We start from the raw sequence: 12,662 nt of genomic DNA, 5'->3' as shown, positions 1-12,662 counted from the left end.
ATTTTAGGCACTTTAGTCAAAGTAAATCAACTTCTTATATTAATTGAAAGTTGTTCAGCGAGTTATATTTTGTTTGAATATTAGTTTTCATGAAGGTACAGTTAATACTTGAAGGGTTATTCACGTTTTTCACAATGATACTCATTCACGAATTTTATTTTTTCCGTTTTGTCACTTCAGAGCGTATTTTGAGCATTTTAGTCAAAGTAAATTGACTTCTTATATTAATTAAAAGTTTTTCAGTGGGTCATAATCTGCTTGGATATTAATTTTCATGAAGGTACAGTTAATACTTGAAGGGTTATTCACGTTTTTCACAACGGTACTCATTCATGAATTTTATTTTTTCTGTTTTGTCACTTCAGAACGTATTTTAACATTTTGGTCAAAGGAAATTGACTTCTTTTATTAATTAAAAGTTGTTTAGCAGTCAAAATCCAATTTTCATGAAAATGCAGTGGAGTAATTTATATTTTTTATGATCATACTATACTGAATTGCAAATAAATTTACATTCTTTAATGTATTTTTAAAATTTAAATTTTTATTTAATATTACTTAATAAAGCATTATTATTTAAAATTAAATTTAATATTACAATATAAATTTTTCTTTATTTTTCACCATACAAAAAAATTGTATATGGATTATGGAATCTACATTTTTATATTGGTAATACACTAACGATCTATGAAATCGGCTGTAAAAGTCACAAATTGGACAGATGTAGCCAAAAATTGGCTATCCGATTTTTTGCCAATTTTTACTTATTGTGATTCTTTTTTTAACGCGTTTATTTATTAAGTTCATAAATGATTACATAATTAACATACTTATTCTGATAATAGGCAGTATATATAAAGTAAATTGCATGTATACAAAAGGTTAACAACAAATGTGAATAAATGAAACTTAATAAATAAATGCAATGTATGAAACATTATAAATTAATGAAATATATTAGTATTAAAAAACAGATGCTATTCTATTATTTGAATTTAATAATAAATATATGAATTTAATTAAGTACTTTAAAATGTGGAATATTAAAAAATATGGAGATTTTATTTTTTTATAAGCATACAGTATGAATATACAGTATAAAAAAAGATATATCATTTTATTGTTTCAAAATATAAATGGATTAATGGAGTTTTTTTCTTTATATAAATCATGTTAAAATCACATCGCAAAATATCTTTTACAAAATAAATATAATTTCGTCCATATTATGTTTCTATATTTTCATATCAATTTTTATTATTTTTTTTTTGCCACTATTTTATTAATAGAAAATTTAAAAACAAATTTTTATAGTGATAAAAAAATTATTAAAAACACTAAATAAATAAAAGAATTACAATGATGGAAAAAAAATTGGCTTTGACTGAAAAAGGAATAATATTCATTTAAAAAAAATTTGTAATTACAAAAACTGAAAATAACTGGATAGCTGCATCATTCATTCCAAGAGGATGGGAATAGAAAAATTATTATTAATACAAACTAAGTTTTTTTGTAAAAAAAGTGATTAAAATTTCATTAACCGGAAAATTATATTAGCAATAAAGAATTGTGTATAATATGACCCGACCGCCAATCAAATAACATGGACAGATCATGTTACATACAGATGGTGGCCTAAATGATCCGGCCACTTTTCAAAATTAAAAAATTTTTATATGTTTTATAAAATGAAAATAAAAATTTAACATGTTCATTACGCCTTCCTTTATTGAATTTTACAAAAATTTAATAATTAATTCTATATCCATTCGCGAAAATAACAGCATTGACCCTCTGAGGCATACTATCAATTAATTTTCGATAATATTCAGGAGGGAGATCATCCCATGCAACCTTGACGTATACTTAACATTATCATCATATCTAATATTTTATTAAAATCAATACAAACTATTATATTTATATTTATCTTTACCATTTAACATGTTACAGGATTAATTCATTTTGATCATTAAATATAATATTTCTTTAATAAAACTAATAAACTCAAAATAAACCATAAAATTTATTATTTGATAAATATACAAAATACAAATCAACTTTTTAATATAAACCCTATTATATTACTTAAAATATATATAAATAATTACTGAATAATGCAATAATTATATTATAACTCACTAACAATACCAAATTACCCTAGTTGTTTATAAATACAATATAAAGCAATTTGTATATTTATACCAAAAAAAAAAAATTGTATATTTATACCACATATTTTGTTATACAAATTTGCAACACGAATTCTCTATGAATAATTATCAAGAAATTAAAAAGCAAAGATTTTATGGCTCCATTTTTGAATCCATCATTTTCGGGAATGGGATTAAACACCGTATTATTAAAAGGAAAGCTAATGAGATATCAAACTTTTCAAAATTTATCATTTGGAATACTGTGTTCTTTTCGTTCTTTCCACTTGCTTCAGCATCAGTTGCATCATTCGTTGATACAAATTATGAACCAAACACAGATTTGTATGATGCAATTCTTAACACATTTTTTCCAATCTTTTTTGTGGTTTTACTTAATGCATCAGGTAAATCTGGATCCATCAAAAATGTAATATTACCATTTCTAGATGATGTATTATATAATATGATCATTGGATGATTCCACTGATAGTTTCTTTCGCCTATGATGACTTAATGAGCATAAAGATATTTTCAATCATAAACATGTGTTTACATGTGTTTTTTGCAGTACTTGCAATAATTAGATGGGAAAAAGTTGTTGTTGATGGAAGACTTATTTTTTCTTATGTCTTCTCTTTCTTGATATTTTTTCCAGTTCTAGTTATTCCAATATTCTGGATAATTATCATCACACATAAGCATACTCTTGATTCAATTTCTATAATATTTGTTACATTATTTGGAATATGTTTAGTTGTTTTTATGATAGCTTTTACAATAACATTTGTAAAAGACCGTTTTGATAATACTATGATTGATAAAGTACTATATTCATTATTTATTATATGTTTTTATGCTCCAAATATTCTTCAAACATTATTGATTGCATTAAGCTGGCCAATTAATTTTTACTTTGTTAAAGCATGCGTGTTTATACTGGTTCTATCATTAACAAGAAATGTGTCATACTATACTGATAAGGTGCCTGATGACTTTCTGGCCACTTCAACAACAATTACTCAATGTTTAATCAGGTTTCAGACAAAAAAAAAGTTTGAAGATATCCTTAAGGGGACACAAATATCAATGGAAGAAATGCACGAAATACAGAAAACAATGCAGACAAAAATTGACGAGATGCAGACAACAATACAAATGACAACTGATATGCAAAAAACAATGCAGATGAAAATTGATGAAATTCAGAAGACAATGAACGAAAATAAAAGCATAAATTAATGAAACAAAAAAACATTCAATTAAAGCAAGGATGATAATGCAGAAACTTAACTATCCTATTAAAAATTTTTAATTTTCTGTTTAAATTTTCTGTACTTATTCATTAATATGCGATTACAAACCTTAAAATAAATTGACTTACTGGTTTTCATATGTTATTTAAATAAAAAATAATTTTTCTTTTATTTTATTAAATGTTCACATCAGCTGAGATTATGTATAGTTTCATTTATTGTTCGGAAATGACCTAACCATTTGACCATTTAAAGGATTTGCCCTAATCATTTGTCATTATTCATAATCATTTCATTTCAGTGAATTTGATTGGTTGATGACTTAACACGTAATTTATGAAGGAAAAAAATATTGAAGTATAATGCAGGCCAAATGACCAACATTAATCCGAAATAATTAATCATTTGTCATTTGAATCAAGTTCTTTTTGCCGAACATTGGTTCATCAGAGTTAAATTTTTGGTTTTCAAATAACTGTATGCTTCAACTAAGTATTATTAAATTTAAGTAGATGTTAGAGAATATTAGATTAAATGTCTCGTAGAGTAAAACCAAGTCTGTTCGAGCATATTAGATTTGTGCAAGACATTAATCGAAGTTACATTGGTATTCGGTAGGTTAAATAATAGAATCAAATAAAATATATTAAATAATAAACAATGTAGTATAATTATAAAAAAGATTATAACTAAAATTTCTATAATGTGGAGAAACGTGCAATCATTTTATATTCTAATTACTCAATCTATCTAATTTCATTTTTGCTCTATTCTAACGTTAATAATACATGAAAGAAAAATATATCAATATTTTACTGTACATCCTCACATTTATAAATCAATAAACGTATATTCGATAGAGAATATTTTTATAAAATATGCGTGAATTTAACAATAAATTTTAAAAATTTATTAAACAAAAGCATAGAAATGGTAGGTCATTTGAAAGTAAATAATCGTTAATTTCCATATTAAGGAATTCAAAAATATATTTAATCAACTATTCAAATTTATTAAATTTTGTATGAATACTATTGCTAAAGCTACCTGTGATTATCACCGTAAATTCTGGCCAAAAATTATAATTCGGCCAGAGTTACATATTAAAATATTGATGGTCTCCGGTAATTTTGAAAAATCAAAAAATTCATGGTTTACAAATCTAACTTGAATAGCAGGTTTTCTTTTTCTAATAAACATTTTTTTCTCATAAACTTACATGTAATCATGTTATAAATTTTAAAAATATATGTCAAAGCTAATAGTAAAATTTTAAAAATTGTACCGGTGATAATCACCGGTAATGACAGGTGATTTTAAGTAATTCCCAAAAAAAAATTTAAATTTTTTAATTTCATCTGCACTCCTATAAAATAAATTTTTTCAATTCCTTTACTAGTTTTATAATTTTCAAATACTTTGGTAGGATTAATCGTCTTGTTATAAACTCATGAAAGCTAATCTTATCTTCTTTAATTCCATTAATAAAAGTATTGATTAAACTTGTGGATTTTTCCTCCAGCAATCGTTTCTTTAATTTCACCTTTTTCATCATTATCAAAATTAAAATTATCCATCCAAACATATTTGAATATCCTTTATTATACAATTCAGTAGCTTTATCATAACATTGTTTTGTACCTTTTCCTTTTTTATATAATGTAGCAAGATTACTTTCAGTTAACTTATGTCCTAAAATCTGATGCTTTTTTAATAATTCAAATGCCTTCTTCTTTTCAACCTTAGTTCCAATTCCTTTACTGTAGTAGTCACATCCCAATATATTTACCCATTTAAATTTTTTCTTTCAGCCGAGAATTAGTTCCTATTCAATAATAACATTTCCCTAACATATTTACTCTTATCCCCTTTATTTGATCTCTTAAGTAATTGAAAATTTTCTTAATTATCTCGATAAATAACCATTTCCTTTTTATACATACGAATAAGATTATACTAAATCACGCTATGATGTTCAAAGTTTGCCGCTCTTTTATAAAATTCAACTGCTTTTTTTAACGCTAGTTCTAATTTCTATATAATTTTTTTTTCAAATTACTAATTTTATCTTAATAAATTCAGTATTTAGTCTTATTTCTACCGGTAATTTAAAATAATTGATTTTTAAGTTGTACTTTAAATCACAACGTTTTTGCAAGGGTGACATGTTTTTCAAGAATTCTAAACTTTAAAAGATATAATACCAGATTATTCATTATAAAAACAAAACATATTCAACAAAGTATCTGTTTATACAAATATGATGACCTACAATAATAACCACATATCGGATTGAACTCATATACATGTGAGCCTGTTGAGCTTGAGATGAAAGCCAAAGTCCTCGATTGGTAAGTACATTTTTATCCTGCAAATTATTAAAATTTATTAATATTATATATATTATTTATATTATTATTATAATTCATTTACTTACAATTGAATATGGATCAATAACTGAATTTCTTCTACATCTGAGAGAATTATATATTTCCATTTTATTAATTATTTTAATATTTCAATATTTTAATTGATGTGATTATTTTAATTAACGTGAAATTTATTTTATATTTATATAATAAAATATTTATAAAAGAAATTTTTTTTAAAAAAAATAAATAAATTTCGATTTGATAAAAAAAATTGGAGAAATAATAATTACATAACAAGAGTTCATGTTTAGGACTATAAAATGTAAAATATATGAAATGTGATTTATTTTAAACTTGTTCATTTCTAATAAAATCATGATATTTGAATTTATAATAAATGTTTTTTTAACTTATCATACTTTCAGAATTGTTATTTTTCAGTTGTGCAGCAGTGAAAGGAGTTTTATATGAAAAGTTCTATATAAAATTTACATACACTATTTTATATAATTTTAAGGACTCAACATGGATTTTATGTAAATGTGTAAAATGTCTATGTAGGTTTTTTATGAAAAATTCAAATATATTTCATATAGTTTTAAATAAGTATTATTTAATATTATAAATGATAAATTCGGTTTACTTTAGAAAATGTATTTATGCAATATCTTTGCTGAAATGTATCAAATTGCCCAAATAGTAAACAAATCGTAGCCGAGTCGTACAAGTAATCATGAAACAATCTAGTAAGTAATCGTCTTTATCCCATGTTTACTAATTGGTCGCCAGTGATTATTTTGATGATATATTCATGCCTGTAATTTTTCTGATGATATTTTCATGCTCACGTATTTTTATAGTTTATTTATACCTTCTCATCACTGGACGTTAGTCTCCATGAGATAAAAGAGTTATTTCACGTGTCGCATAAATATCATGATTTTCACGGCTGCGCCGTAAAATCATAACTATTACACATGTAGTTACTACGCATTAAGATGATCACCGATCAATTTTTTTTGATTAATCCAATAAATTATCCCAATTTTTTTTAAAAAAAATTTAATAAATAATTAACAAAATTTAATCAATATATTGTAAATATCTTGTAAATACATTATTAAAACTACATAATTAAATTTTAGTAAATGTATAAATAATATTCATATCAAAATAATATTATAACAAAGAAATACTTGTTATTCATATATAAGTAATTTTCAAATTCAAGACTATCACTGATTTACCACTCATATCAACTTCAACTTTATAGGATATTTATAGGATATACTTTACTAAAAATGATACATTCTTTGACATGTATTTTTAATATTTCTAAAAGCCTTCACAATAATATTTTGTAATTATGTCATGTCAAGCATATTTAAGCATATTTGAAATTTATTTTTTTTATTAATCATACAATAAGTTACTATTATGTATAATTAATTATATAGCAGTTTAATAAAGATAATGTACAGTACATTATTACAACCCAATTTGATCCAATCCAAAGCCGATCTTACAGGAAAAAGAAAACTTGAAAAACAGTAACTATTTTTAAATAAAAGGCCAAATTTAAAAGAGTCAGCTATCACATAACCATATCTCCATACTCACTCTTCCAAAGCACGAACTTACAAAATTATTAAAGTAACCGATTCTTTAATTAAAATAGGCTTAAAGTTTCGAAAAAAATCCAGGTTACGCAAACACCACTATTATTTATATTATTGTTCTTTTCATATGATGGCATTTAAAGCAAGAACCAGCGGTAACCTCTAAATAAGAGGGTGGGGTTCCCTAGAAATGTTAGCTAATGTATGGTCAGTAAAACTGAGTACATCATCAATATCACGAGTATTTTGACGTCTGCAATGCCTACAAGGTCAAGACCTACATGGTAGACAAGGTGAAATGAAGGTACAAGGTCGTAGACCTACATGGTACCATTTATGATAAATACGTAAAGATACAAATGATAAGACTACCTCCAACGCAAACGCCGCTGGTTGCCGCTACGTAAATACGCCAAAGATGTGTCATACGTACCTTGGATTTGGCATTGTTATAAACATTCTATATTTATAGTAAAAATTTATGGAAGAAATATGGTAAGGCACTTGTCCCTTCTCCTTGACCATCTAATAGACTCTCTAAGATCTTGTCGTGCTCTACGATTAAAATTATGCCTTCTAACCATTTTTACTTAAAAACAAAGTTACGCAAATTAGCCCCCTACCTATAGCACTTAAGGTGATCATCATCGTTAGGATTAATCACTTCTGCCTTAATCCCTACTCCAACAAACGTCTTTCCAATCCAAAATTCCATGACAAAAGTGAGACCTATGACAACGAAGAGCTTGCTGTTGAGTCCTATGAGCATAATTCAAAGGTCTACACACACCACCATTATTTATATTATCGTATCTTTTCATATAATGGCATCTAAAGCCAGAAAAGGGTGGGGGTTCCCTAGAGATGTTAGCTAATGTATGGTCAGTAAAACTGAGTACATCATCAATATCACGAGTATTTTGACGTCTGCAATGCCTACAAGGTCAAGACCTACATGGTAGACAAGGTGAAATGAAGGTACAAGGTCGTAGACCTACATGGTACCATTTATGATAAATACGTAAAGATACAAATGATAAGACTACCTCCAACGCAAACGCCGCTGGTTGCCGCTACGTAAATACGCCAAAGATGTGTCATACGTACCTTGGATTTGGCATTGTTATAAACATTCTATATTTATAGTAAAAATTTATGGAAGAAATATGGTAAGGCACTTGTCCCTTCTCCTTGACCATCTAATAGACTCTCTAAGATCTTGTCGTGCTCTACGATTAAAATTATGCCTTCTAACCATTTTTACTTAAAAACAAAGTTACGCAAATTAGCCCCCTACCTATAGCACTTAAGGTGATCATCATCGTTAGGATTAATCACTTCTGCCTTAATCCCTACTCCAACAAACGTCTTTCCAATCCAAAATTCCATGACAAAAGTGAGACCTATGACAACGAAGAGCTTGCTGTTGAGTCCTATGAGCATAATTCAAAGGTCTACACACACCACCATTATTTATATTATCGTATCTTTTCATATAATGGCATCTAAAGCCAGAAAAGGGTGGGGGTTCCCTAGAGATGTTAGCTAATGTATGGTCAGTAAAACTGAGTACATCATCAATATCACGAGTGTTTTTAACGTCTGCAATGCCTACAAGGTCAAGACCTACATGGTAGACAAGGTGAAATGAAGGTACAAGGTCATAGACCTACATGGTACCATTTATGATAAACACGTAAAGATACAAATGATAAGACTACCTTTAACGCAAACGCCGCTGGTTGCCGCTACGTAAATACACCAAAGATGTGTCATACGTACCTTGGATTTGACATTGGTCCCTTCTCCTTGACCTTCTAATAAACTCTTTAAGATCTTGTCGTGCTCTACGATTAAAACTGTGTCTTCTAACCATTTTTACTTAAAAACAAAGTTACGCGTCACTAATATCATCAAAGGAGGTTACTGATACTTAGTTTAGTTGAAAATAGTAATGCTTGAAACTTATTTCATTTTCCGAAGTTGAACACGCTAAAAGTCCTATAAAAAAAAGTATCAAGAAATTTTTAAAAAAAAAATTTTTTTTTTGTTTCGACGTGTCAAACTTATTGTTTTAACTGAATACGACAAAAAAAAATATAGTCAAAATTACGCCACAATAAGTTCGCATAATAAATAATGTGACAAATATTGTAATTTATATGAATCTACTGTAATTTTAATGATCCGACATAACAAAGAAATGAGTCAGCATATTGTGATCTTTCAACCTGCTGACTAATAATCAATGAGTCAATGAGTATCGATAGTCATTTTTAATATTTATAATATTTAACAATAAATCAACAATTTCTTCAATTAATTAATTATAAAATAATATTGTAAAAAAATATCAAATTTTTTTTTTGATTTTTATGAATTTGAAAATCAAACTATTTATCCAGCGTTCAATTTAATTGGAAAAAAAAATCTTTATTATCTTTATATCAACGTCGGTCAATTTTCCTACATGTTATATTGATAAAATAATAATTTTGTAAATATATTTAATATAATATTTTATTTCTTTATTTAATGATACAAAAAAATTCAAAGAAAAATTGAAAAAAAATTGGGGGAAAGAAGAAGGATAAAGAAAGAAACTGGTTTAAAAAAAAGGGAAATTTCCGAAAAAAGAGGAATCCGAAAAAAAAATAAGTACTGAAAAAAATTCTGAAAAAAAATCGGTCCAAAAAGAGTGAAAAAAAAATAACAATACGGTCTAAAACAAAAGATCGAAAAAAAATAATATAAAAAAAATCGGTCTTAAAAGATCGAAACAATGGGATTATTTAAAAAATAATTTTTCAGTTTGGGAAAAATTTAAACCTATTCTGATTAACACACGGATCGAATAGTTTTAACCATAAATAGATTAGGCGGAGGCATGTCACGGGTTTTAATTATATGGCATAGGATTTCAAGTTACACAATTCAAATTATTTATGCGGAGACTAATAATCCAAACGTCAGACAAATTATAGTTTAACGCTGGCCGTTTGATCACATGTTTGTGCATAACTCTGCATACCTCTGGCCTGTTGAGAAATTCATCTGTCGGAAAATCATGCTGTTTTTTTTTTGAAAAAAAGGCGATTTTTTTTGTGTAAATATATAATAAAGGGAATTTTGATTTCTTTTTTTAGTTTGAAATATTTTTTTTTTTAATATAATAAATAATAATAAAATGATTTTTGATTGACTTATAGTAAAAATATAAAGGTAATTTGATATTTATTGTTTGATAATAGATTTTCATTTTTTGAGTAAAAGAATTTTTATTTTTTTTATAAAAAACTGAGAGGAACATTATGGCTAGAACCGCTAAAATTCTTATATTCTCACGTTGACAATTTTTTTTTATTTTAAATAAATGTATCATCTTACTTTAATAAATTTAATTATTTATAAGAAATTTAACTATTATACAAAATTTTGTATCGAAGTGAATAATTAATAAATAGTTCAAAAGAATCTGAAAAATATATTGTAATAAATGTGCGTAAACTATTCTCCCTCTGTGTAGTTGCTACAGATTTGCAACTATTCAATAAACGAGATTGCTTTAAATCAATAGTAATAATAATAATAATAATAATATTTTATCAAGTCATTATCGCAAAAATAATTAGTCATTAGTAATAATTAAAATAAAGTATTGTATCTGATTGGTTGCGTCAAGTAAGATAAAGTGCAGCTAGTCTTTTATTTCTAAGCTAAAAATAGTAGGAAAATCCATCTATTTATTTATTTCTAACAAAATAGAAAAAAAACAAATTCCAAATAAAGTTAAGTAACATCCACAATTTTGTCATCACAAGGACAAAAAATATCCAAATAAATCAAGGTTAAATCAAAGATACAAAAAATTGATCACTTTTGTATATTCAAACATGGTTTTTTTTTCATAATTTAATAATTCTAAATATTTATAATTGTAGCTGAAAAGAAATCTAATAATAAAATAAAAGAGTTGATATAAAATTGATAATGAATTATTACTTAACTGTTAATATTATATTTAGTAAATTAATTAATTGATACAGCCCTACTTATAGTACAATTTAGGATTCTTCAGTGCCGTCCTGATTTTACATAAAAAATCTTGTTAATATAAAATATGTTTGTATAGTTTTATTTAAAAATTAAATAAAATATACAAGTATTTTTAAATTGCAATTCAATATCTACATAATTTTTAAATAGATTTATATTTACATAAATTTTAAATAATATTACAGGACGTTTTTTAATTATTAATATATTATTAAAAAAATGTTGCGGGAGATTTCGATATGGAGAGATTTGGTGATGCTGGTTCCAGTTTTTCACCAAATTTCATATGTATTTCTTCGTTTTTTATGTAATATGTTCTCTTACAGTTACTGATAAAGAAATGCGTTTATCGATTTAAAAAAAAAATCGTCTTCTTCTGCAGGGCGGAATATTTAGTTGGACAGATATTAAATAGTTTCATTTATAACTACCTCACCGTCAAAGTAGATTTTCTCTTCTTTCATTTTTTTATTTACTTTAACAATTTTGTTTTGTTTATAAATTTTTGTATATACTAACTATTACTGTTTAATAAAAATTAAAAATATTAAAAATAAAAATGATAGACGTCTTCTGTGTAACCGTTGATCATCATAATTATGTGTTATTTTATACTTATCATACATAAATCACAATTACTACGCCTAATCATCTAAAACAATAAATTGTGCGACTATATCGGGAATCCACATTCCGAAAATTTCTTTTTTTCCTCTTTACTTAAGACGGTATAGTATATACTTAACTTCTATCGGAATCTCCATTCCGAAAGTTCTTTTTTCCTCTTTATATACTATAACTTCTTGTTCTAGAATAGATAACTTTATATTCCGGAATTTTTGGTAAAATTTTTTGAAACGAATTTCTTTTCCGGAAAAATTTTAATTCTTTGCCCGGTAAAATTTTTGCATATCGGCACGTATTATTAATCACTGAACATACCCCGATTTTGTATAATAGTACTAACACATTTTTTATTAAAGAAACTTCGAATTCTTTTAAATATTGTAACTTAATATTATTGTATTTAACACATACACATTGGTGAAAATAGAACATACTAACGAATAAGAAACTTTAGGCCGGGCAAAAAAAAATTTTAGATTCTCGTGACCCGGCCGGGTCAGTTTTTCGAAAAATGGGAAATTTTTTTTTATAGTAAAAAATTTTATAACGTGATTATAAGTTATTGGCCAATGT

At 25.8% G+C, this 12,662-nt stretch overlaps 4 protein-coding genes across 4 annotated transcripts; 1 reads left to right on the top strand and 3 right to left on the bottom strand.

Moving 5' to 3' along the window:
* Positions 1 to 2,705: 2,705 nt before the first annotated feature.
* Positions 2,706 to 3,401, top strand: OCT59_017808 (uncharacterized protein; the record flags this gene model as incomplete). Its single annotated transcript, XM_066137730.1, has 1 exon — positions 2,706 to 3,401. The coding sequence occupies one exon, from the start codon at positions 2,706 to 2,708 to the stop codon at positions 3,399 to 3,401; it is 696 nt and encodes a 231-aa protein (XP_066004278.1).
* A 2,229-nt stretch (positions 3,402 to 5,630) lies between these two features.
* On the bottom strand, positions 5,631 to 5,912 carry OCT59_017807 (uncharacterized protein; the record flags this gene model as incomplete). Its single annotated transcript, XM_025327163.2, has 2 exons — positions 5,631 to 5,783; positions 5,853 to 5,912. The coding sequence occupies 2 exons, from the start codon at positions 5,910 to 5,912 to the stop codon at positions 5,631 to 5,633; spliced, it is 213 nt and encodes a 70-aa protein (XP_025172665.2).
* Positions 5,913 to 8,077: 2,165 nt separating this feature from the next.
* On the bottom strand, positions 8,078 to 8,527 carry OCT59_017806 (uncharacterized protein; the record flags this gene model as incomplete). Its single annotated transcript, XM_066137728.1, has 2 exons — positions 8,078 to 8,342; positions 8,514 to 8,527. 2 exons carry the CDS (start codon positions 8,525 to 8,527, stop codon positions 8,078 to 8,080), a joined length of 279 nt encoding a protein of 92 aa, XP_066004277.1.
* Positions 8,528 to 8,751: 224 nt separating this feature from the next.
* OCT59_017805 (uncharacterized protein) lies at positions 8,752 to 9,282 on the bottom strand (the record flags this gene model as incomplete). Its single annotated transcript, XM_066137727.1, has 2 exons — positions 8,752 to 9,032; positions 9,189 to 9,282. 2 exons carry the CDS (start codon positions 9,280 to 9,282, stop codon positions 8,752 to 8,754), a joined length of 375 nt encoding a protein of 124 aa, XP_066004276.1.
* Between the last annotated feature and the right edge of the window lie 3,380 nt (positions 9,283 to 12,662).

This window comes from Rhizophagus irregularis, chromosome 26, assembly GCF_026210795.1.
Source record: "Rhizophagus irregularis chromosome 26, complete sequence".
In the NCBI taxonomy this organism is placed as follows: domain Eukaryota; kingdom Fungi; phylum Glomeromycota; class Glomeromycetes; order Glomerales; family Glomeraceae; genus Rhizophagus; species Rhizophagus irregularis.
The sequence above is the reverse complement of the archived record's forward strand: the minus strand, read 5'-3'. Positions and strand labels throughout refer to the sequence as shown.